The sequence below is a fragment of the Rhinopithecus bieti genome, unplaced genomic scaffold (genome assembly GCF_001698545.2).
Source record: "Rhinopithecus bieti isolate Rb0 unplaced genomic scaffold, ASM169854v2 scaffold_27006, whole genome shotgun sequence".
Taxonomy (NCBI): Eukaryota; Metazoa; Chordata; class Mammalia; order Primates; family Cercopithecidae; genus Rhinopithecus; species Rhinopithecus bieti.
This window is the reverse complement of record NW_016813373.1, coordinates 4,149,410-4,174,850: the sequence shown is the minus strand read 5'-3', so window position 1 is coordinate 4,174,850 and position 25,441 is coordinate 4,149,410. Positions and strand designations below refer to the sequence as shown.

The 25,441-nt window shown below is 37.8% G+C and overlaps 1 protein-coding gene across 1 annotated transcript in view; it reads right to left on the bottom strand.

The window, feature by feature from the left end:
• Positions 1 to 4,082: 4,082 nt before the first annotated feature.
• Positions 4,083 to 25,441, bottom strand: part of SWT1 (SWT1 RNA endoribonuclease homolog) — a 139,966-nt gene continuing 118,607 nt past the window's right edge. The window contains 3 exon segments of the mRNA XM_017848065.1: positions 4,083 to 5,187; positions 19,050 to 19,114; positions 24,531 to 24,597. Of these exon segments, the coding sequence (XP_017703554.1) occupies positions 5,058 to 5,187; positions 19,050 to 19,114; positions 24,531 to 24,597 (262 nt within the window). The 3' untranslated portion in view covers positions 4,083 to 5,057.

Sequence of the window (25,441 nt, the reverse complement as noted above, 5' to 3'; positions counted from 1 at the left end):
ATAATATGGTAATACCACACTTCTGGTCAATTTTAATAAAACACTCTAAATCTCCTAAAAGGTAGCAAAACTATAAAATATCTAAAATTAACCAAATATTATTGGTTATACTCAGGCATGGATCTTTTATTATGAACTTTAAATGTAGGGTTCTGATTTTTGGCTTCTAGTGTGTCATGTACTTTACCACTGCTCAGCGTGTTTTCAAATTCCCAATATAATAATCATATTTTAGGGAAAATCCAGGATTTGGGTATGTGATATATCACTAGAATCCTTGCTTAATTAACAAATTAGGTGTGTACCTTATTACCTCTCCTCACCTCAGAATTCTCAAAATTGAAGAAGGCAAAGGAGGAGCCCCAGTAGGACATTTCTGTAACTGCAGCGTTGCCTTCAGAGGAGTGAAAAACTCAGTTGCTGTTGTAATTTACACGCAGCTGCTTTTTGTTGCAAAGATCTGAAGAGTCAGCAAGTGAGACATAAAATACAAGGTTAATTAGGTGTAAGGGAGAAAGAAAAACACTCATATATGAATCCTTAAATCCTTGGTAAGGCTGAGCTACAAATTTGGTCCTGTAAACAGGTTTTATTACGTTAAATCAGTGTCTCTAGGTTAAAAAGGAGTAATTGCTATGAATTGCAGATATCCTTCATAACAAAACTGCAAGTTTCTCAAGAGTAATAATGACACTTTGAACAACAAGTAGAGTTTATAAAGAGGAACATACAAACTCATGTGAATGTCCTGGGTTCTTCAACCTATGAGCACCAATAATCTTGGCCAATAAAATACTCTATTAATAGCTCCACACCTTACTGGGGATTGAACAAAGGTGAGAAGCAAACTCAATCATTATGCTGGATCTGTGTGTAATGCCTGTGTGTAAGAGGCATATATGAATAGAGGCTACACATTTGCTCAGGATGACCAAAGGGAGTAACATAATTTTAGCCAGAAAAAAAGACACACAGAAAGACCTAACTTGGAGTAATGAAACTACTGAGATGAACTGAAATATCCAGCAAGGTAATAAGATGAGATCTGTTAAAACAATTTTTAAATGGGTAAAATATTTGAAAACACTTTGCAAAAGAAGTGGATGCCACTAAGAACACAGAAAGATACTATCATAAATCAGTCATGAAGAAAATGTAAATTAAAACCAAAATGGCATACATCTATTGAAACTGAATATACCAAATTCTGCTTAGGTTGCAGAGCAACTTGAACTCTTATACATTGCTGGAGGAACTGCAAAGGTGCACAGGCAGTTTTAAAAATGATCTATCCACTTTCTAATCTGTGACAAAGCAATCCCATTCATAGTACCCAAGTGAAGGAAAATATTCACACAAACCTGTATGTGAAGATAGCAGCCTTATTCATAAACACCAAAAACTGAATTCAATGAAGTAGCCTTCCACCTGGTGAATGAATAAATTTGTACATCCATGGCAATGCAATACTTCTTGGGAATAAAAGAATGAACTACTGATATGGGTAAGTCTCAAGCATCATGCCAAATGAAAAGCCAGACTCAAAAGCCTCCATTAGCGGGCATGGTGGCATGTACCTGTAATCCCAGCTACTCAGGAGGCTGAGGTGAGACGATTGCCTGAGCCCAGGAGTTCAAGGCTGTAGTATGCTATAATATCTGTGAACAGCCACTGCACTCAAGCCTTGGGCAACATAGCAAGACCCTGTCTCTAAAAAAAACAGTCCCCATTTATATAGCATTCAGGAATGGAAAAACTACAGGGATGGCAAACACATCAATGGCCTCCTGAGACAGGGATGGGAGTTAATTACAAAGGGAAATGAGGGAATATTTAGGGGTGGTGTGACTTTAGTATCTTGACTTGATGATTACATGTTTGACAGAACTCACAGAACTCTACACTTACGAAGGAAAAAAAGTTTTGTTTTTCTAGCTTAACCAAAGTGGTACTAAACCTTTAAAATATCAAGCTTAGAAGAAGGGCTAGAACATGTCCATATTTTACCTCATTAGAAATAAAGAACAGGATGTTGAAAATGGCTTGTGCTTCAAGAAGACTGAACCAAGCTAGTAGCTCAGATCTGGGTGTCCACCACCTCACCTTCCAGGTTTATAATTGGTAATTCTGCTTAAGAATCTGTCCTCAGGGTTTTCAACATCCAGAATTAATTTGAGACAAACTACACCTAGTTCATAAACAAAGCTAGATCAGAATTAAGAAGGATTCCTGTCACAGGCCAAAACTAGTCTACAAACCCTCAGGGGGACCAATTCTTGCTTTTAACAACAGCCAAAGATATTAAAGAATTCCATGAATATAAAGATGGATTTTTTAAAATACAAGTATATGTAATTAATACTAAAACCCTCAGGAAAGCCAATACCTCGAGGTACTCTGGCTCCAGAAGAATCCATTTCTGTGGGGCATATTCCAAGATCTAAAAGAGGTATATCTGTTTGACTTTACTGAGTGGCTTTTCACCTGACAGACCAGACAAACTTAGAAGCTTTCAAGTCAAACTTTGGTAGGCAAAGGTAAAGTATGTCTTTTTTTTAAAGTAGGTGAGCCTGCAGGTCAATTTGTCAAAAATATTAACTAACCACAACTATGAGACACTAGACACAGTGTAGTTCCTGCCTTCATGGAGCTCAGTTCTATTCACTGGAGTGAGTTTTATTAGCAAAATACCCAATAAATAGGAGTGTGACTGGCCTGTCCAATCTTGAAGTCAGAAAAGGGCCATGGATAGTATTATATTCTGAGAGGCTGGATGTAGTCACCACCCTTTGAGGAAAGAGGAAAATTCATCCCAACCTGTCATACTAGCTAAGGGAGCAAAAAGTCAAGAATATGAACAACGTGACCTAGGCTCTGAAAGCTGACCAAGACACCATCTAAATAAACCTGGATTGATAATGAAAGGACTTTTGCTCTCCCTTAAAATGATGTTCAAAATACCAAGGACATAGAGCTTCAGATCTTTCTTGTGTCACCTGGTCTTTCATGTGACAAAGATCCACAATATGAAAGTGGGATTAACCCATCTGTCAAGTTCTAATCTGTGCGGTCACAACTGACCATTGCAGGTCTTAACAAGAGGACCCTGTGGGCACACAACAGACTTCAATTCTTTAGCCAGCTGTTCCTTGGCTCAGAATATGGAGAGAGCTGGAGACCCGCCAAACCAGAGGATGTTCCCTGGTCTTCCCAGGAGAGAAATAAACTATCTTTTGTAAAAGTAAGTTTCAAAGGCCAAGTGTGGTGGTTCATGCCTGTAATCCCAGCACTTTGGGAGGCGAAAGTAGGTGGATAACTTGAGGTCAGGAGTTCGAGACCAGCTTGGCAAACACGGTGAGATCCCGTGTCTACTAAAAATACAGAAAAAATTAGCCAGGAGTAATGGCGCATGCCTGTAATCCCAGCTACTTGGGAAGCTGAGGTATGAGAATTGATTGAACTCGAGAGGCAGAGGTTGCAGTGAGCCGAGATCAAGCCACTACACTCCAGCCTGGGTGACAGAGTGAGACTCTGCCTCAAAAAAAAAAAAAAAAAAAAAAAAAAAAAGTAAGCTGCAAACCATTAATGTAAAGGAACTCTCAACATGATTAGGACAACAAATAGAAAGGACACCTTCACATCTCAATAACATTGAAAAGGTTTTTAAATAAAGACTGAAATAGACATAAGGGTAAATATGTGATAGGACTGAAAAGAAATTTTATGGAAAGGATTAACCTATATCAAAGAGGTAACAAAAAAAAAAAGAGGAGGAGGTACCAGAACAAGGAAAAACAAAAACCCATCAATAACAACTAGAAGTTGAGGGATAAAGATTTGAAAAAAAGTTCTTTTTGTGGGAGTGTGCAGGCAACAGATGAATGTATATTTGGCTTCTCAGGAAAGAAAAGGAAAGAGGCAGAGAGCAGAGATGCCCTCTTAAAGTTTCTCCATTTGCCCAGAAGCTCCTATCTCTGATGGCACTTGGAGCCCCATCTGTGCAGCTGGTGGTGTAGCTGGTGGTGTGGTTTCCTAATCTGGCAAACCCAAAGCTTAACAGGTCCTACACCAACTAGTGAATATCCTGAACAAGTTCTCTTTTATTGGAGAGAGTCACTTTTATAATCATACCTTATATACATATCAGAAACAATTTAGAAGTAAAAAGCCAAATCTTACCAAAATAAGTTATTTATTGCTTTGAAAATAAACATTTATAATAGAATACCAAATTTGATTTAATCTAATGTGTTAACAAAAGCATAATACATTCCAGTAAACAAGGATTTCCAACTTATCCCATAACTAAAAAGTCAGCTTAACAGTTGGTTTTAGCTAGAGGCAAACATCAGTCACTGCCACCAAATTCTATTACAGAAATCTATTAGGCTTCACATTTAAGGAGAAACTCAGCAGAGGGGTCGCCCTGCTCTTCCCCACTAGAAATGCACTGAAAAGTGACAAGCCCACAGAAGGAAAGGCTGTATAAGAAAGGAGGAGCTTAAGTCAAATTTCTACTTTCATTACCTTGAGGGAGGTGAAGGAGGGTGTTATTTTCACCAGGTCAACATGGATGACAGTTTGATCACAAAAAACGGCCCACAGTAAGATTTCATTTGTGGAATATAGTGAGCATGATCACGTCCTAATGATTTCTTAGGGTTTGGCAGTGTCTCTGGTCACATGCCCATACCTAGGGTTGAGAGAAATGCTAATACTGTACTCTGGGTCTTCCTCAGATGCCACAGTGGCTCTGCCCCAGGATGACTAAAAATACGTCTCTCCTTTCCTTAGAGATACTGGCTCACTATCAAGAGTAGAGGTAGGGAGGCATTGCGAACTCCAGAAGAGAGGAGTCTATGGAGTTTATTCCATAGTGGACACATTAGGCTTTTTAGAGCTTCAACGAGATTGTCAGTAATAGGCGATCACTTTTTTGTACCTATGAAACATTTCTTAAAATTCTCTTGGGTTTGGCCCAAAAGACTGACCAGATTGAAAACTACTTTGTTATTCTTAAGGACAAATGCAATTCCTTTAAAGTTACAAATCAGTACTTATATCCTATAGTTCAGCATGTCTTCACACCATCCCCTGTTTTTGGCCTCCATATAAACAGATGCATTGCACTGCTGCATGGTATACGCCATCTCAACCAGCTGGTGGCATCCAATGGTTAACTTTTCCCTAGGAGAAAAAGAAATGTTAAATCATTGCAAGACAGCTAGTCAGAGAAATAAAAATTCTTTTTCATTTTATTTTACACTTTTAATTGACAAATAAAAGTTATATATTTATTATGTATAACATGATATTCTGAACTAGGTATATATTATGGAATGGCTCAATCAAGCTAAATAACATATGCATTATTCCACACACTTATTTTTGTTGTGAGGACGTGTAAAATCTACATTTTTAAAATTACTATTAAAAAAAAAAAAAAACCCTTTTTTTTAGAGATGGGAGTCTCAGCATCTTGCCCAGGCTGGTCTCCAACTCCTGGGCTCAAGAGATCCTCCCACCATGGCCTCCTAAAGTGCTAGGATTACATGTGTGAGCCACCATGCCCAGCCTTAATTATTATTTTTAAAAGCCAGGGTCTCACTCCTGTTGTCCAGGCTGGAGTACGGCGGTGCAATCACAGCCCACCATAGCCTCAACTTCCTAGGCTCAAGTGATCCTCTAACCTTAGCCTCCCAAGTAGCTGGGACCACTGGTACACACAACCACACCTAATTTTGTTTTGTTTTGTTTCTTTTGGTAGAGACAGGGTCTCACTATGTTGCCCTGGCTGGTCTCATTCCCGGGCTCAAGCAATTCTCCCACGTTGGCCTCCAAAAGTGTTGGGATTGCAGGCATGAGCCAGTGCATCTGAAAGTAGCCAAAGTCTACTTTCTTAGTGATTTTCAAAATACAATACATTGTCATCAACTAAAGTCACCATGTTGTACAATAGATCTCTGAACTTATTTCTCCTATCTAACTGAAATTTTGTGCCCTTTCACCACCATCTCCCCAAAGTCCCCCATCCTCCTAGCCCCTGGTTTATTGAACTTATGTCTTTTAGGTTCATCCATGTTGTTCCAAACGACAGATTTTCTTCTTTTTTTAAGAGTGAATAGTATTCCACTGCGTATATATCCCACATTCTCTCTATCCATTCGTTTACTGATGGACATTTAGGTAGATTCCATATCTTGGCTATTGTGAATAGTGCTGCAACGAACACTGGAGTGCAGATATCTTTTTGACATAATGACTTCATTTCCTTTGGATATATTAAAAATTCTATTCCAACTGCGTGGCTTACCCCTTGGATTAAAACATCTTAACATAAGCCCCTTTCCTACTAAGAGAAGTCCTTCAGAGAATAAGGTAGAACTAGATTGTTCAACCCAGCCCATTATATAAAAGGCTATGCTTAGGCATCCAGCTTTGCCTGTTGGTTGCAGGTCCACCACGGAAGAAGCCCTTATTCCTGAATTCTAGGAATCATACCAAGGTTGTCTTCCTGTTGGCTATGTAAGGATTTGTGCAACTAAGTGCTTTTATCTTCCAATGTTGTTTGTGCTAATAAATCATAATTGATGGTATTTTACCTCAAACATCAAAGAATGTACTTCAAATGCCAGTATAGTCCATTGTATTAAGAATTTTTATATTTTTCTCTTATTTGGCTTGAGAGTCAAGTAGAGGCGGACTGGAGGATATTAAGAGGATGTACCTCCTGAAAGGAACAGATACTTGAGAGGGGTAAGGAAGTTGACAGAGTTTCAATTCTTAGAAAAGATTGCTGAGACAAGTTACTTAGCAGTTACCAAAGGAATGTTAGTAACCCTAAACCAAGGGTGGGGAAGCAGAGAGTGCTTAACATGTGCCATATCTACTTCACAATTTTACTTCAGGCAAAGCCAGCCAGGCTCTCGAAAGCTAACATGAGCCTACAAATTGTGGGATCCCAAACTGTAGGACACCAATCCATTATATCTAGCATCTAGAATTCAAAGTGTCAAAGAATTCAATCCCGTAAATAACTCTTTTCATCTACTGGGAGATGGTCTATATAAGTTCACAAAGAGCACCAAACACCTAGTATAGTATCTGGCATGTTAGGTATTCAAAATTGGCAGTCATTTTTATTGTAACAGTTAGACTGTCATTACTTCCTTGGCTTCTGAGATAGCTCTGCCATATTCATGGCATTGGAGAGAACCACTAGCTACCTCTCCCACTGTCCCTCCCACATGACAGATCGCTTGATGGAGGGTACAAAGGAAGAAGAACTCAGGGGACGATCAGAACTTGGGACAGGACAAGAAGGAGTAGTGACACCACCAAAGTAAATAATAATAAAGTAAATGTACCATATTTGGAATAATCTCACTTCTTGACAATATGTGGTTTCTCTGAGACCGATTAAAGCCTGACTTTTGGGTGGCTCGCATCTGTAATCCTAGCAACTCAGAAGGGTGAGGCAGGAGGATCACTGAAGACCAGGAGTTTGAGAGCAGCCTAAGCAATACAGTATGACCTGCTCCCTAAAAATAATAATAATAATTTAAATCTGACTTACAGCTTTGTGTAACCCTAATCTCATTTTCTACATTTAAGGCTTAAAAATAGTGCTATGGCACTGCCAATTCTTCACAACTACTCAAAAAAACGATTTTGAAACACTCGAGATTCAAAATAGCAGAGATACAAATGTTTTCTTATAAACTTAAAAATGAAACAAACTAAAAGGGATAGGCCCCTATTCCTGTCCTTATTTATTCCACATGTGAAAAAAATATCTTTCAGTCACTAGACTTTTGAATCTATTTCTGTATCTTATCTTTTTCTTCCCCTCACCCCTTGTAATTAAGAGGTGAGCTCTATCTTCTCTTTTCCTCCTAGTGGTATTTGTTTCTTAATTCACGTGAGCCAGTATTCTGACAATGGATTATCACCTACAGATATTGCTGTAGCAAGTTCTGTCATCACTGGCTGAGAAAAGTATTGGCTGTTTTTCATAGTGTCTGCTTGGCCTATGCTTTTTATTAGATCATGATGATAGGCATTCTTAAGTTCCTTTTCCTGGTGGTTAATCTGTAGAATGAGAGAACATTGGCTGCAGGTGCACCTTAACACCTCTGCTTGTCATTCTGCAGCATCTCCAATGAGTCATCTCACCTCAGCTTTTCCCTCCTGGTGATGGGACACTCACTATTGTGAGAGGCAGTTCACTGATAGATAGTTCTTGCTTTATATTGGGCCTATTAAAACCATCTAGCTGACCTGAGTCTGCCTAAATTAAAACAAAAACTCTCTTTCCCTTCTTCCTCTGATAGTACAAATATTTTATGTTCCCATTTCTCTTTTTCCAAGTGAAACGATTCCAATTCCTGATCCTTTCGAGAATAGAGCTCAAAACTGGAGGTTGCTTCTAGTTCTGCGATTCATGAGATTCTGCGAAACAACAGCCACTATTTCTCTAGATTTTCCTATTAATGGTATCAAATTTGCTTTGACCAAATCTCAGATCAAAATAAGTAGAAATTTTATCAAATCAATTTAAAAATAATTCCACACAGTTTTGTGATTCCCTTCCCATAACCAATTTGGTCAAAATGGCATGGTACTAGTGAATTTACATGATCTAATTCCAATGTCTGATGCAATTTTTCCAAAAGCGAAGAATGAGGTCTATAATGGATACGTGTTTTACAACCCTCTGAAGTTTTCTATATATTTGCAATGTGTATCACAAATAAAAGAAAAATGGAATACAATGTAATATATAAAATATAAATATAAAAGCAGTATATAATAGCTAACATCAATGGTAAAAGAATGAATGCTTTCCTCCTCAGATCAAGAACACGACAAGGAAGGCTTCTTTCACTGTTCAACTTTGTACCATTTTGTACAACTTTGTACTATAAGTTCTAGCCACAGCAATTAGGCATGAATAAGAAATAAAAGAGATCCAAATTGGAAACAAAGAAACAGAATAATTTCTATTTGTAGATCCTAAAGAAGTCACAAAATAACTATTAGATCTAATAAATTAATTCAGCAAAGTTGCAATGTAAAAGATCAACACAAAAAATCAATTGTATTCCTATACATTAGCAATGAACAAGTAGAAAAGGAAATAAAACAATTCCACTTATGATAGCATAAAAAGTAGTAAAATACTTGGGAATCAATTTAATCAAAGAGGTATAAGATTTGTACACTGGCCAGATGTGGTGGCTCATGCCTGTAATCCCAGCATTTTGGGAGGCTGAGGAGGGCAGATTACAAGATCAGGAGTTCAAGACTGGCCTGGCCAACATGGTGAAACCCCGTCTCTACTAACAACATACAAAAATTAGTCGGGCCTGGTGGTGTGTGCCTGTAATCCGACCTACTCAGGAGGCTGAGGCAGGAAAATTGCTTGAACCCAGGAGGCAGAGGTTGCAGTGAGCCGAGATTGTGCCACTGCACTCCAGCCTGGGTGACAGAGTGAGACTGTCTCAAAAAAAAAAAAAAATTGTTAAAAGAAATTAAAGAATATCTAAATCAGAGAAAAGGCATCCTATGTTAATGGACTGTAATATTTAGTAAGATGGTAATACTCCTCAAACTGATCTACATTGTCAATGCAATTTCTATCAAAATCCCAACAACCTTTTCTGTAGAAACAGAAAAGCTGATCCTAAAATTCAGATAGAATTGCAAGGCATCCCAAATAACAAAATCTTGAAAAAGGAAAATGTTAGAGGACTTAAAACACTTGTCAATTTCAAAACTCACTACAAAGGAACTGTTACCAAAATAGTTTGGTATGAGCAGATAGACAAACATTCAATGGATCAGAACTGAAAGTTCTGAAATAAACCCTCACATATATGGTCAACTGATTTTCATCAAGGATGCCAAGACCATCCAACGGAGAAAGAATGGTCTCTTCAACAATAATGCTACTAGGAAAACTTGATATCTACATGCATGTATATGGATGGATGAATGCATGAGTGAAGCTGGACCCCTTACCTTACATCATATACAAAAATTAACTCAAAATGGATCAATGGCCTAAATGTAAGAGCTAAAACTATAAAAATGTTAGAAGAAAACACTGGGATAAATCTTCATAACCTTAGGTTTGGCAGTGAATTCTTAAGTAGTCTTAAAAGCATGGGCAATGCAAGAAAAAATACACAAATAATCAAAATTTAAAACTTTTGTGCACCAAAGGATACTACCAAAAAGTGAAGACAACTTACAGAGTGGGAGAAAATATGTGCAAATTATGTATCTGATAAGGGTCTACTATCAAGAATATATAACACGTTGAGCTGCCAGGTGTTGATGTGGTTAATAAGGACAAGGCAAACTAAAAGTAACAATCAAGTCTTTATTCACTTCTTGCCACAGTATAAGCAAGGGGCAAAACGAGAGGTGCTAGTTCTCCAGTGTTTCATTACTTCCCTAGGAAAGGGTCAGATAAATATGCGCTGCAGGGTTGTCGGGGTGGGGCACACTGTCGCACTGCTGAGAAGCCCTGAAGAAGCCTGCTTCCTCTCTGCATCTTTATGAACCCAGGGGCCCACGGGGAGCAGAGGAGGAAGGGCTAGAAGTGGAAAAATACTGAGTCAGATCAGAGAGAAATACCTTAGTCAAAGCCTCCCAAAGGAAGCCTCAGTGGAGGTACCTGGGAAGTGCCTCAGCCAACTCCCCCATCTCCTCATAAGAAGGCCTCCAAACAGTCACCTGAGCTAGGAATGCAGCTGTGTGTGAGCGTGGCTGCAGGGAGTCTCAGCCACTGCCAGTAAGTACCTCCAGAAAATAGCATACACTGGCATGGAAAAAAAAAAAAGAAACTTAACTGAGGAATGCAAGCCCATTTAAGCTATCAGGTCCAGAGAGGCACTGGAATGAAAGAGCAGTCACATCACTCCGCCTTGAGCTAAATAATTATCTCTTGAAGCCACTTGCTATGTGGGCTCCAGGCTAACTGACAAGAAGAAGCCATAACTGCCATATGCTGGACACCCTAACTCATACCCTCTAATTCAACAATGTATAGCCAACCACTGAACAATGATATCCCTGTCAACTACTGAGAATTTCTGTCAAATAACTTTGTATCAGCCCACTCCTTGTTCTCCCTGCCTTTAAAAATTTGCTCGTAACAAGAGCTGAGGGTACACTCCTCAAGGCAACTTAAACACATATCGGGGCAGCTGTCTTCACTCTGGCTCAAGTAAACTCTTTAAATTCTATTTTGTGCCTCAACTCTTCCTTTTAGGTCAACATTTCCTTAGGTATGAGGAAAACAGTTTCCCCCATTGAGTTTGTCAGATAAAGCCTTGTAATTGTCTATAGTGGGCTCAAACATCACATGTAAGATTTTGGCCTGGGGCCAAATTCCTCATAAAGAATTCTAATAACAGAAAGAAAACCAACCCACTGAAAATGAGCAAAGGACTTGAACAGACATTTCTCCAAAGAAGATATACAAATGGCCAAATAGCACAGGAAAAGAAGTTCAGCCCCTTCCCTAATTAATATTAGAGAAATACAAATTGAAATCACAATGAGATACAATTTCATACTCATCAGGATGGCAATAACTAACCAAAACCAAAAAAAGGGAAAATAACAAGTGTTGTCCAAGATGAAGAGAAATTGGAACTGTTGTATTTTGTTAGTGGAAATGTAAAATAGTGTAGCTTCTGAGAATTCAAATCTCACCCAGGAATTCTACTCCTAGGTATATGACTTAAAATGGAAAAGAATTATAAGAATTCCAATATTTATACACAAAGAGCAATACTATTTATAATAGTCAAAAAGTGGAAAGAACCCAAATGTCCATCAAGAGATGAATGAATAAACAAAATGTGCTGTGTGCATATGTGTGTGTGTGATGGAATCTTATTCAGCCACGAAAAGGAATGAAATATTGATATATGCTAAAATGTGAATGAACCTCAAAAACATTATGCTAAGTGAAAAAAGATAGATACAAAGGTCACATGTTATATGTTGGAGATGGGGTACATCTGATTGCCTGGTGTCAGAAGTGTGTTGTGATGAGTTTCAGAGCAAGAAAAACAGTTTGGTTTGGTATCCATCTCATACAGTCAGGTACTTTGAGGCTGATGTCACAAACTAGTTTATCATCTCATAAAGTGAAAAAAAAAAAAAAAAACCTTAGAAACTTGCCTAACAAACATGTCAAAACACTTTGTCAAGAACTTACAAGACAGAAAAAAAGTGAATTAAATGCTGTACCTAACTAATTTCTCATAAAGATAGAAGATACCACACAAGAGATTTGTTTGATAATCTCCTTAATTTACCATCTTGGATTTGAAGCAAACTTCTCATCTGCTCAGGGTGAGCAGTGCTCAGACACTCCACTGGCAAGAGCAAAAGCTACTTCAAAGAGTCTAAAAACTGGAGAAGAGAAAACACCAGCTGAATTGCAGATATAAGCACCAAGGTTCTTCTGTATCTTATGGAATTCACTTTTCATTAAAGCTACTTTAATATAAAACCTTAATTCCTTGCTTTATTAGAACCCATCAAACAGTTTTATGTTCTTGAGCTACTTAATTATATCCATATGCCAGGAGGGTGGCACACCCAACTCCATGGGGACAGAGGCTCCTATGTTTGGGACTTTCCTGAACCTTACTCTATGTATCTCCTCTTCATCTACCTGTTCAATTGTATCCTTTAATTTATCCTTCATAATAAATGGGTAAATGTAAGTAAAATGTTTCCCTGAGTGCTATGAGCCACTCTAGCAAATTAATTGAACCTGAAGAGGGAGTCATGGGAACCCCCAATTTATAGCCAGTTGGTCGACCTGGAGATTGTGGGGTTTCCTACTATACTCTCATATACTCCACTCAACAATTCTGACCCCAGGTGTGTGTGGGGTTTTCTCCACACGGCAAGCAATTCTCCAGTGAACACCAGCTCGGTGTACTATAATTCAATTCAATTTTGACACTATCTGGGGTCAGAGTCAACTCCCACAGGTTGCGGGCTTGTCAAACAAGACTGCCCCCCACTTCAGACAACAACTACAAGTAACAGTGTCACCTATACTTCTGACCAACTGGCTTATAATTCAGGAGGGTCCCACAACAACTCCCTCCTCAGATTCAGTTTGCTAGGACAGCTTACAGAACTCAAAGAAATATTTATGTTTTACTCATTTTTTTAATAAAATACTTGATATTACCAAGTATATGTTGGAAGGGGCTGGAGCTTCCATGACTTCTCTGTGTGTGGCACCCCCCAAGCAACTCCATGAGTCCAACAACCTGGAAGCTCTCTGAACCTGGTAGTTCAGGAAGTTTTTTTTGTTTGTTTATTTGTTTTTTAAGCAAACCATTTAAGTTTCTTTGAAGGTAAACAAAATATAAAGCTGGATCCCAAGCCCTAAGAATGCCAGAACTACATGTAGATCCAAAATGTGGTGTGATTTTCTCAACAGAGTTCAAAAGGGTCAGAATTCAAAAGCGTTAAAAGGCAGAGAACGGGTGGAATTCATGCACTCCATTCAGGAATTTTGTAAATTACCAGAAATAGACCCCAAGAGTCTTTTAAGGTGGGGGAAAATTCAACTCTTGGTTTTACAGGTAAAGAATGAAGAGTACCAAAAATGTTATGTTCACTTCTCTTAATTTTTGTCACACAATCTGAAGCCGGAGCTATTATATCCGCAACTCACAGCAGTTGAAACTGCAGTATTAGGTACAAGACCAGTCCCTCTATCCATTTGCTTCCATGTAATGCCAAAACAAGGGTGGCCAGAAGCAGAGGGCTGTCAATAGAACAGCTTTTCAAAAAGCACTAAAAGCAAGCAAGAACCTTCTAGCAGCACACTGATTTACTTTATAAGGTTAATTTACAAATTTTAAAAGCTACATTTTCACTTTTTCTCCTTTTCCTCTTCTTCCTTTATATCACTGTTTATGTTTTCTTTATCTTTATCTTTTCTATCCTTTTTGCTCTCTCCTTTTCCTGTCCTTCTTTCTTCTCTGCATCCTGGTTGGCAATCTTGTTGTTGATAAGGCTGTGCAGGGCAGCCAAAAACAGACCAGCAAGGCCACGTATATCACCTCCATGTGGTTGTCAGTCTTCAGGTGAAAGGCCTTGACAAACTCATCAGGGCTGACATCTGGCAGCAGGCTGAAGACATCCTACAGCAGGTAGATGATCTGATGGTCTATGGGTAGCCTGCCTGTCACTACTTTTACCTGGTAGCTCCTGATATCCAGAAGCTTGGAGTTCAGTCCCTTCAAGCCATGCAGAGACTTTTTATAATCTGCTGAGAAAGAGTGCCCACGGTAGTGTCTTTGATGTCTCATAACAAGCATTTGACTCTGACTGCCTCAGTTTCCTCTGCTCTGGTTTCACTGGTCACAAGCTCAAATGTTTTTATGGTTGTAGTTCTATCCACATGAACTTCTTCCACTGAAATATATGCTTCTGTTGGCAGGCTCAGGTCCTTGGGTTTCACATCAATAATGAGCAAAACAAGAGTTAGGGCAGTATCATTTCATTACTTCATTGATGGCAATGGCATTCTTGTAAAGTTTATGGCCTGTGTGGTGCCACTCAAATATTCTTTCTCTGGCATTTACCTTCTTAAACATTCCGTATATGTTTTCCAAATAATCTTGGTCTAAAAATCAGACAGAATCATCTTTGTCATCTTCATAAAAAAGGACTTAGTCATTATCATAAAAAGGGACTGCAAAACTCTTGGACACATCAAGTATTTTCTTTTGCCATGACCCCAGTAGCTTGCTTCTGGTTTCCAGCCTTGCCAAATCAGTTGAATTGATCCACCACACTGAGCAGCAACAGGGGGTAGACCACCACCTTCTGCACCGCCAGCTCTGGCGTCACAGCACACCCCATCCCTCAAGGCCTGGCTCTCTGCCACTCACAAACACCGACAGCGGCAAGGACTCCTGCAGCTCCTCCAGTCCCAGCTCCTCTTATTCCAGTTTGGCAGCTGCTGCCAGTTCAGGAACTTTCATGGAGGAGGCTTCATCCAATAGGCATGATGGATTTATTAACTCAACTTCGAGCCCCACTCCCCTTCCCAGAGGATAGCGGGTAGAGCCGAATGTGTTAAGCTTCTAATCATGGCTTGGTCCTTCTGGTGACCAGCCCCATCCAGGAGCCCACCAAGAGTTGCCTCATTAGAGCAAACAATGCTCCTATCACTTAGGAAATTCCAAGAGAATTAGGAGCTCTGTGTCAGGAGCCCAGGTTAAAGATCAAAGATTAGAACAAAAGACTCTCCCAGAAATCCTATCTGGTTTTAGATTTTAGGTTTTTAAGGGTTTTAGGACCTCTGTCTCAGGAACCAGTCAGCGACTGTCATTAGTCCGTTTTCATACTGCTACAAAGAACTGCCCCAAACTGGGTAATTTATAAAGGAGTTTTAGCTGACTCACAGTTCATTCAGCATGGCTGGGGGGGCCTCAGGCGGAAGGGGAAGCAAGGCACCTTCTTCACAAGGCAGCAGGAATGAGAAGTGCTGAGTGAAGTGGGAAGAGTCTCTTATAAAACCATCAGATTTCATGAGAACTCACTCACTATCATGAGAACAGCATGGGGGAAACTGCGCTCATAATTCAATTACCTTCACCTGGCCTCTCCCTCAAACTGTAGGAATTGTAGGGATTACAGGCATTATAATTCAAGATGAGATTTGGGTGGAGACACAAAACCTAACCATATCAGGGCATAGATAAATTTCTCATTATTTCACATCTCCTTATTGCAGTAAGTATGGTGTGGCACATCAACAGTTTCCTTGTTTACAACTAATGCTTTAAAAAAAACAAAGATTATCAAATTCAGACAATTTAAATAGTTGTCTTAAACATTAAGTAACTGTCCTTCACATTCCCAAAGGGAGTCATCTATGTTCAAGTTAAATCATTCTTCTGTTTTCACCTCTGAGTTACAGGAAAATGGTGTCACCTTTCATCTGCCACAACTAGCCCCATATCTAGTACGAACCAGTGAAACCAAAAAACCCTCTCTCTTTTGGCAGCTTATTCGAAAAAATTTTAAGCTGTGGAGCACCTCAGAGACGAATATGGAAGATACTGGCAAATATACCGGCAAATAATTTCACAAAAAAACCCAGAAGTTCTAAATGCTATTAACTGAAAGCTTGCTGAGCAGCAATTACCATTTTTTAATGCCTTCAAGATATTAAATATATTTGATTTCTCTTTAAAATCATCCTTCTGCATATAAAAGAGGGTTTGCTGATTAACTTCATAGTTTAAATCCCTGACATAGTAAATGGAAAGAAAACAAAGAAAAAAAAAAATACTACAACTACTTTAACTATGAACATTTGACCTGACTCCTGAACTTCTCCCCAGTAAAAACCCTGCTAACTACTCCAAAAGTATGCTAAAATCAAAATAATTCTAGACGTCTACTAGGATCATGCTTTAAGAGAATGTGGCCTCCATGTATCTACAATAGGCTTTTTACACTAAAAAATATGGCTAAAGTTGGAAGATGTTATGTTTTTGACACATCTCACACAATACTTTGTGGATTATATGTAAAAATCTATACGAGTACAACCAATTCACTGATAATCTGAAGATTAGGGCAAGAAATCATTTTCTCCCCCAACTATAACAGATTTGTATATGCCAAATGGCTTCCGATTTTCTTGAAAAACTTATTTTGATCTAATGAGTTGGTGAACTTTCATAGTTGTGTTGAAACATTTATGTATGACTATCAATCCTACATCTGATATCCTCCAACAAATTTATCAGTCTGGAGCTTTAATAGAAGCATTTTCCTAGTTAATTTTGTCACTAGGCCTGCTCATAATATTTTGTAGCCACACAGGTACATATGTAAGTTATAAATAGCAAATGAACTGTGGTTTAGTGATACTTTTATTAAGTTCCTATCTTTTTAAAAATGTGTCCCAAATGAGGTTAAGTGTTATGCTCCTAATCTGATTTTTCCCATAAGCCTTGTGGTTTTTATTGCATGACTATACAATGCAGTGGCGACATTTACAAATGCACGTGTCGTGTTATAATAGAACTCACTGAAAACCAACCACTCCCCCATGTATCAACATGGATGAATCCTGATGTTAAGCTAAAATGGCATATGTAGTGGTGGAGGGTATTGGAAGGCAACAGTGAAGGAGCTAAACAGTTTTAGCTCCTTATAAATTTGCCTGGGCCTAGAATTAGAAGGATATCTTAGACTGTCCAGGCTGCCATAACAAAATATCTTAGATCGGACAGCTTATAAACAAGATAAATTTCTCACAGATCTGGAAGCTGGGAAGTTCAAGATCAAAGCACTAGCAGATTTGGTGTCTGGTGAGGGTGCTCTTCCTCACAGATGGTGCCTTCTATGTGTTCTCACATGGCAGAAGGGAAGGAATTAGCTAATGCTCTGAAATCTCTTTTATAAAGGCACTAATCCAATTCTCAAAGGCCCCATCTTCTGATACTATCACACTGGGGATTAGATTTCAATGTATGAGTTTGGAGGGTACACATTTAGCCTACAGCAAAGGCTTCACAACTATACCCTGTGTATATAAGAATTGGATTTGTGGCTGGGCATGGTGGCTCATGCCTGTAATCAATCCCTGTACTTTGGGAAGCCGGGACAGGAGGATTGTTTGAGTCCAGGAGTTCGAGACCACCCTGGGCAACATAGTGAGACCCTGTCTCATTAAAAAATAAAAAAAAGAAGATTAAAAAAAAGAATTGGATTTATAATACTTGCCCTTTTGTTATGTATGAGTGCTATAAAACAAATTATTTTGGGGAAAAAAGTATATAGTGTGATATATTTAAGTTCAAAAATCAGCAAAATAAATCAACATATTTTTGTTATAATACTCAGTAAGACCATTAAAAAAAAGATGAGAACTATAAAGATACAATCCCTCGAGAGAGAATAGAAGGGAGATTACAGCTAGAAATGGGTAAAATTCAAGTTTGTTAGTTGAATGGTAGGCAGATGGGTATTTTTTATATCAGTCGTTCTTCAAAACATGGTCTGGGGACCACAGGGAATCTAAGACTCTTTCAGAGGGTATGCGAGGTCAAAGAAGTCAAAGCTATTTCCATAAAAAGACTAAGATGTGGCTGGGCGCGGTGGCTCATGCCTGTAATCCCAGCACTTTGGGAGGCTGAGGTGGGCGAATCAACTGAGCTCAGGAGTTCAAGACCAGCCTGGCCAACATGGTTAAACCCTGTCTCTACCAAAAATATAAAAAATTAGCTGGGCGTGGTGGTGGGTGCCTGTAATCCCAGCTACTCAGGAGGCTGAGGCTGGAGAATCGCTTGAACCTGGGAGGCGGAGGATGCAGTGAAGTAAGATCGCACCATTGCACTCCAGCCTGGGCGACAAGAGCAAAACTCCATCTCAAAGAAAAAAATAAACAAACAAATAAATAAAGACTAAGATGTGATTTGTCTTTTGCACTCTTGTTCTCACAAAAGTGAACAGTAGTTTTCCAGCAATCCAGCCATGCTTATCACAACAGATTGAACGCAAAAGCAGTTATAAGAATCCCGCTGCTTTCTATTAAGTCAGTCATTAAAAGATTTGCAAAAATGTACAACAATGTTACTTTTAATATTTTCATAATATGTTATTTATCTTAACGTGGTTGTTTTTTAATGAATTAATAAACATTTAAAAATTTTCAGTTCTAAGTTTTAATTCAGCAAATATAGCTAGATAATGAACCATATAAAGAAAAGCTCTTTGGGATCTTCTATAATTTTAAAAAATGTAACAGAATCTTGAGGCCAAAAAATTTGAGAACCACTTCAAACCTTACAGCTGATAAACACACAACACATGACCTTTTTGTATGTAGGAAATATTTCATATTAGTAAAGTTAAAAAAACATAGTGTAGTGAAAAGACAATGAAAAAACACATCACCACCACCACCAAGTGCTGCTGTATATGGAAAGGCTTGTTACACTGGTTTCTATCTATGTATAGATATGGCTTACCTATATTCAGTCTGAGAGACACAATCATAAAGTTCCTGGGCAGTAAATTTGACATTTTTATTTACCTGAAAGGAACCAAGATACAGTTATTAAAAATTATATTAAATAAAATGAGTGATGACAGCAAAATTAGAGTAGCCCATATTCTGAGAGGAAAGTTCAAATTTCTAGTTACTGCATAAAAAGGATTAAACGGTAACAATAAGAAGTGCAATGACCATAATGCTAACATGGAACTGTGTGCAAAAATATGAATCCCACTGTTACAACTTAATCTGTTAGTAGAACCAGCAGAGGTGAGATGGATCTAGACATAGTAGAGATCAAATGGACAGAAAAACACAAATAAGATTATAAACAGCAGACAGTTCTATCTGGTTTAGGAAAAAGTCTTATTTATAGACATTTTCTAAAGAAATATATTTTTCAGATTATTGGGGTCTACATGTTTAAACTTACAGGTTTAAGTTAATAAATATCTATAATTCAGAGATATAATTTATAATACCACAAATATAAAAATATTTCATCATATAAAAACTAGCTGTGGCACACATATGGAAGACACAGTGAAGGAATCTTTTATTTCTTGAAACTTACTATAGATTTAGACAATATTCCTATTTATCTACAAGGGAGAATCTGAAAACTTGCAGAGAAAAATTATTTTGATCAGATAACAAATAGCATATTGCCGAAATTTTCAGAAATTTAGAATTAGTAAAAGGAAACAATAGGCTAATTTCTATTCAATTTACTTAAAAAAATATTTCTAAGTGTTGCTAGCTGGCATGCATTTTTTGGTGAGGAAGAATGATACCACCCTGATTTAATTACTACTAATTTAAAGATTCATATCATAAAAGTCTTCTATATGATTCAATGTATTGCTTATTGGTAAAAACTCCATGACTTTCTTCAATGTTTTCATAGAAAGTTTACCATATTTGTATAGAAAATGTTTCATTCACTGAAAGTTTAAAAATATGCAGTTTTTTGGCCAGATGTAACAGCTCACGTCTGTAATTCCAGCACTTTGGAAGGTCAAGGTGTGAGGATCATTTGAACCCAGGAGTTTGAGACTAGCCTGAGCAACATATGACACCCTGTCTCTATTTAAAAAAAAAATTATATATTTATATACACACACACATATATATGGTTTTCAAATATTTAAATGAATATAATATGGATATTTTGCTTAACGTTAGCATATATTTATATATTTACTAGTATTTATATAATATTTGATATCATATTTAATGATTATATGAAATTGGTATACAATTTACCACAATTTTTATTAAAAGAATCTTCTAAAAATATTATAAAATATTCATTGAAACTATCAACCAGTCCACTTCTTCCTTCTTTACATGTTCTGCCTTCTCCTAAGGGCCGCTGATATTTTCACCATAGCCACACATTCCGGGACCTACAATGTATCAGAACACAGGCCACCAAATGTCAACACACTGCAGATATTTGGTCAGAGGATGAAGGGAATGATCCATTTTCTATCAACTGTTGAGAAAAATCAGCTGAAAAACTGACTTTGAATCTGTTAAATACGAATATAAAATAATTTATATTAAGCTTTTAATAGATGTTTAAAAAAATATCTAGATTTATCTTTAGTTGTAAAAGCAACCATCCACATACATTTAGACATTTATCCAAGAACACAGCTGGAAGTATAAAGGTGACATAATTCCAGGTTACAGTAGATAATTTACAAAGTAGGTAGTTACTTTACTAATAAAGAAAAACTGAAGCACAGTCTCATGATGGTCTGCTTCACCATATTAATTAATTTTGACTACGAAGACATTTTCACTTACCCATATTGAGACATTTGAAATTACAACTGTTAAATATCACCTCCATGGTTAAATGAACAATTTTAATTTCTAGGGGAAAAAATAGCTAAAAGATGCCACTGTTAGCACACATTAGAGTTGTGACTATAAAGTGAATTGTGAAATGGGTATCATTACTTTTTAATTGTGCTACTTACAATAAAAGCCAGATGTTAGAAATGGCTTATTTTAATTTAGAAATTCAAGAAAAGGCAAAGGAAAAGTATAAAAATAGTCAAATTCCTTAAAAGATTTAGACAGTCCTACCATTGTTTTTTATATTAGACAAATATATCCAATGTAGTAACTGATGTAGGAAAAGTAATTCTTTTAAGAGAAATGATTTTAAAAATCTGTGAATCAGTCAGGCACAATGGTGTGTGCCTGTAGTCCCAGCTACCTGGGATGCTGAGGTAGGAAGATTGCTTGAGCCTAGGAGTTCAAGGATCTAGTGTGTCATGACTGTGCCTGTGAACAGCCACTGCACCCCAGCCTGGGCAACACACTAAGACCCTGTCTCTAATATATATTATATATATATCTGACATATATATATATATGATTCTTAGATCTACATATTCTTTTTTAATTTTTAAATTTGTTTATATCACAAGATATCATCAAGCAACAGATCCATATATTCTTATAATTAATAAGTTAGGTACTTTCTTCTAATACTCTTGGCAATAGAAACTACTAAATTATAAAGAACTATGCCCCAGAATTTTCCAGCGTATGTAATTTTAAAATCCTATTGCTCATATATATTTTAGAGCTGGAGTCTTGCTGTGTCACCCAGTCTGGAGTGCAGTGGCATGATCATGGCTCACTGCAGCCTTGAACACCTGGCCTCAAGTGATCCTCCCACCTCCAGCCTCCTGAGATGCTGGGATTACAGCCACCATGCCCAGTTCCACACATATATTTTTGTTAGACTTAATGTTTTGATTTGAAATTCAGAAAGTAAGATGAAATAATTATATGAATCATCTCAAAAGAGGAAGTTCTCTTAATAATCATATAATGTGGTGATAAAGAATTAAGGCTCTTATTTATTTATTTATTTATTTACTTATTTATTTGAGACGGAGTCTCACACTGTTGCCAGGGCTGGAGTGCAGTGGCGCAATCTTGGCTCTCTGTAACCTCTGCCTCCTGGGTTCAAGCCGTTCTCCTGCCTCAGTCTCCTGAGTAGCTGAGATTACAGGCATCCACCACCATGCCCGGCTAATTTTTTTGTATTTTTAGTAGAGACAGAGTTTCACTATGTTGGCCAGGCTGGTCTTGAACTCCTGACCTCATGATCTGCCCGCCTCGGCCTCCCAAAGTGCTGGGATTACAGGCATGAGCCACTGTGCCCGGAGTATTTTAACTTTTTTGAGACAAGAGTCTCACTGTGTCAGCCAGGCTGTAGTGCAGTGGTGCAATCTCGGCTCACGGCAACCTCCACCTCCCAGGTCCAAGCAATTCTCCAGCAATTCAGAAAATAAGATGAAATAATTATATGAATCATCTCAAAAGAGGAAGTTCTCTTAATAATCATATAACGTGGTAATAAAGAATTAATAAGGCTCTTATTTATTTATTTATTTGAGACGGAGTCTCATACTGTCACCCAGGCTGGAGTGCAGCGGCACGATGTTGGCTCTCTGTAACCTCCGCCTCCTGGGTTCAAGCAATTCTCCTGCCTCTCAGCCTTATGAGTAGCTGGGATTGCAGGCCCTCGCCACCACTCCTAGCTAATTTTTGTATTTTTAGTAAAGATGGGGTTTCATCATGTTGGCCAGCCTGGTCTCAAACTCCTGACCTCAAGTGATCCACCTGCCTCGGCCTTCGAAAGTGCTGAGATTATAGATGTGAGCCACGGCTCCCGGCTGAATTAAGGCTGACTCCTACAAAGCCCATATAAACACCATTGGTTGCTTAAATAAAACTAGTTAACCATCACCCTCCCCCTTTTTTTTTGAGACAGGGTCTTGCTCTGTCAACCAGGCTGGAGTGCAGTGGTATGAACATGGCTCACTGCAGCCTTGACCTCCCGGACTCAGACAATCTTCTCGCCTCAGCCTCCCAAGGAGCTGGGACCACAGGTGCATGCCACCATGCTGGCTAATTTTGTTTGTTTTTTAGAGAGATGGGGTCTCGCTGTGTTGCCAAGACTGGTCATGAACTCCTGGGTTCAAGCGATCCACTGACCACAGCCTCCCAAAGTGCTAGGATTACAGGCGTGAATCACCGAGCCTGGTCAAGACTAGTTAACACTTATGAAACACTCACTCTGTGCCTGGTACTGTTTGGAGCACTTTACATATTTTACATTACTGAATCTTTGCAGAATACAAATAATTTACCTACTATTGTTACTCTCATTTTACAGATGAAGAAATTGAGACAAGGAGAATTAAATAACTCTTCCTAGTTAATAAGTAGAAGAACCAACATTTAAGCACAGGTAGTTTGACCTCAGAGTCTGTGTTCTTAATCACTGGCTTCTTAATGGAAGATGTGGCACACAAAAAGTTACGAAGAGCTAACTAGGAATAAAAGTGAAGAAATATACTTAAAGGAGTTTGACTTCATAAGAAATGTGAGACCTGAATATATGCCACATTCCTTCATTTAGAATGTTTTAAAAATTAAACACATACACACACAAAATTGAAAGTAATAATGTTAGAGGAAACATGAACAAAGGGCATTAAGCAACTAGAAACTGACAATCAACAGAATACCCGCTTCGGTTCAGTAATGATGAGGAGAGCACGCAGGTTAATTTACAAAATACACTGAAGCCTCATTTAGTTCTGCCTCCAGGGTTTATGTTGCCACTATAAAGGAAACTAAATTATAGCTTTTCTTTCCAGTAATAAGTATTTCTCAACCAGGAGTTCTTCCTTTCTGAGGTATTCTGGGTATGTAAGTTGGATGGAGAGATGGAATACTTTTGGTTGTCACAACTGGGATAGCTACAGGCATTTAGTACCTGATGTACAGGGATGTTAAACATCCTGCATTTTAAACATCCACACAACGAAGAATTGACCTGTCCAAAATGCCTGTAGCACCCCTGATGAGAAACAATTTCGCACTGGAGAAAGTGTGTTATTTTAGGACTCTCATATTTTTACTTAGGGAATGAAAGAAAAAATTGAATATGTCACTGGCAGGGAGGAGGGGAGGAAATGGACAGTTGTAGGTCACAGGATAGGAAGTTGCAGATATGTAGGATGAACAAGCCTACAGATCATACAACACGAGGTCTATAGTTAATAAGATTGTATTATATTCGAAAGTTTTGCTAAAAGAGTACATTTTAGGTGCTCTTGTCACACACACAAAAAGGGGTAACTGTGAGATAATTGATATGTTTATTTACTTACCTACAGAAACCATTTCACTATGTATAACATATCAAAACATCATGCTATATACCTTAAATATAGGTTTTTAAAAGGGAGAAAAAAAGAATATGTCACTGACAAACTTTTATGGCATTCAATAATTTAAAGCAAATATCAATTAAATGGCATATCATTATGTTTTAGAACTCCTACTATGTTTATTTACATTAAAACTTGTTTAAAGTAGAAATGTGATAAATATTTAAAAATATTTCCCATACCTCATAGTTGATTAGGAAGTTATAGAGGGTCTCAACATCTTGATAATTACTGTTTGGGGCCAAAATCCTAAAAAATAAAATAAAAACAAAGGTGGGGGGGGGAATAAATGATTTCGGAAAAAACCAAGACCTTGAACTTTCTCCCAAAACATACCCATACCATGAGAGATAACTTACAGTTTGATAAGCTTAAAGGTTTATAATATTTTTAAAAATCAATTAAAATTATAAAACCAGAAACTTAATTCAACACAGGTCAACTTATTAAAATGTTTTTGCTTATTTAAATTCATACTTATAACATCAATTAATCAACAACTATAAGCATTCTTACACATGAAGTTATAGTTCACATTTTAAGTTACAATAATACAGATTTCTCAAACAATAGAAATGTGAAGTGCATTTATACAGTCTGTGCATAGAATAGAAATATGAAGTGCATTTATACAGTCTATGCATAGATAGAAATGTGAAGTGCATTTATACTTCATATCTGTTAAGCTCCAGACAAAGCTTGAGTATTTCCCACAGAAATGTTCAACCAGTCCAGACAGACAACTGATGAAATCAGCCACTTAAAAGATATCCTAATAAAAGATCTTGATTAAATTCAAATAACATTGCTTGAACTATCAGCCTACAGCTCCACGAAAAATCAACAGATTATATAAATTGTTGAAGATAACACTTATTTACAAAAAAATAACAAATGACAGAAACAGAAATAAAACAACTTTTAAAATTTATTTTGTTGAGACCAGGTCTCCCTCTGTCGCCCAGCGTGGAGGGCAGTGGTGTAATCACGGCTCAATGCAGCTTCAATACCCTGGGCTCAAGCGATCCTTCCACCTCAGACTCCCAAGTAGCTGGGACTACAGGCAAGCGCCACCAAGTTGGGCTAATATTTT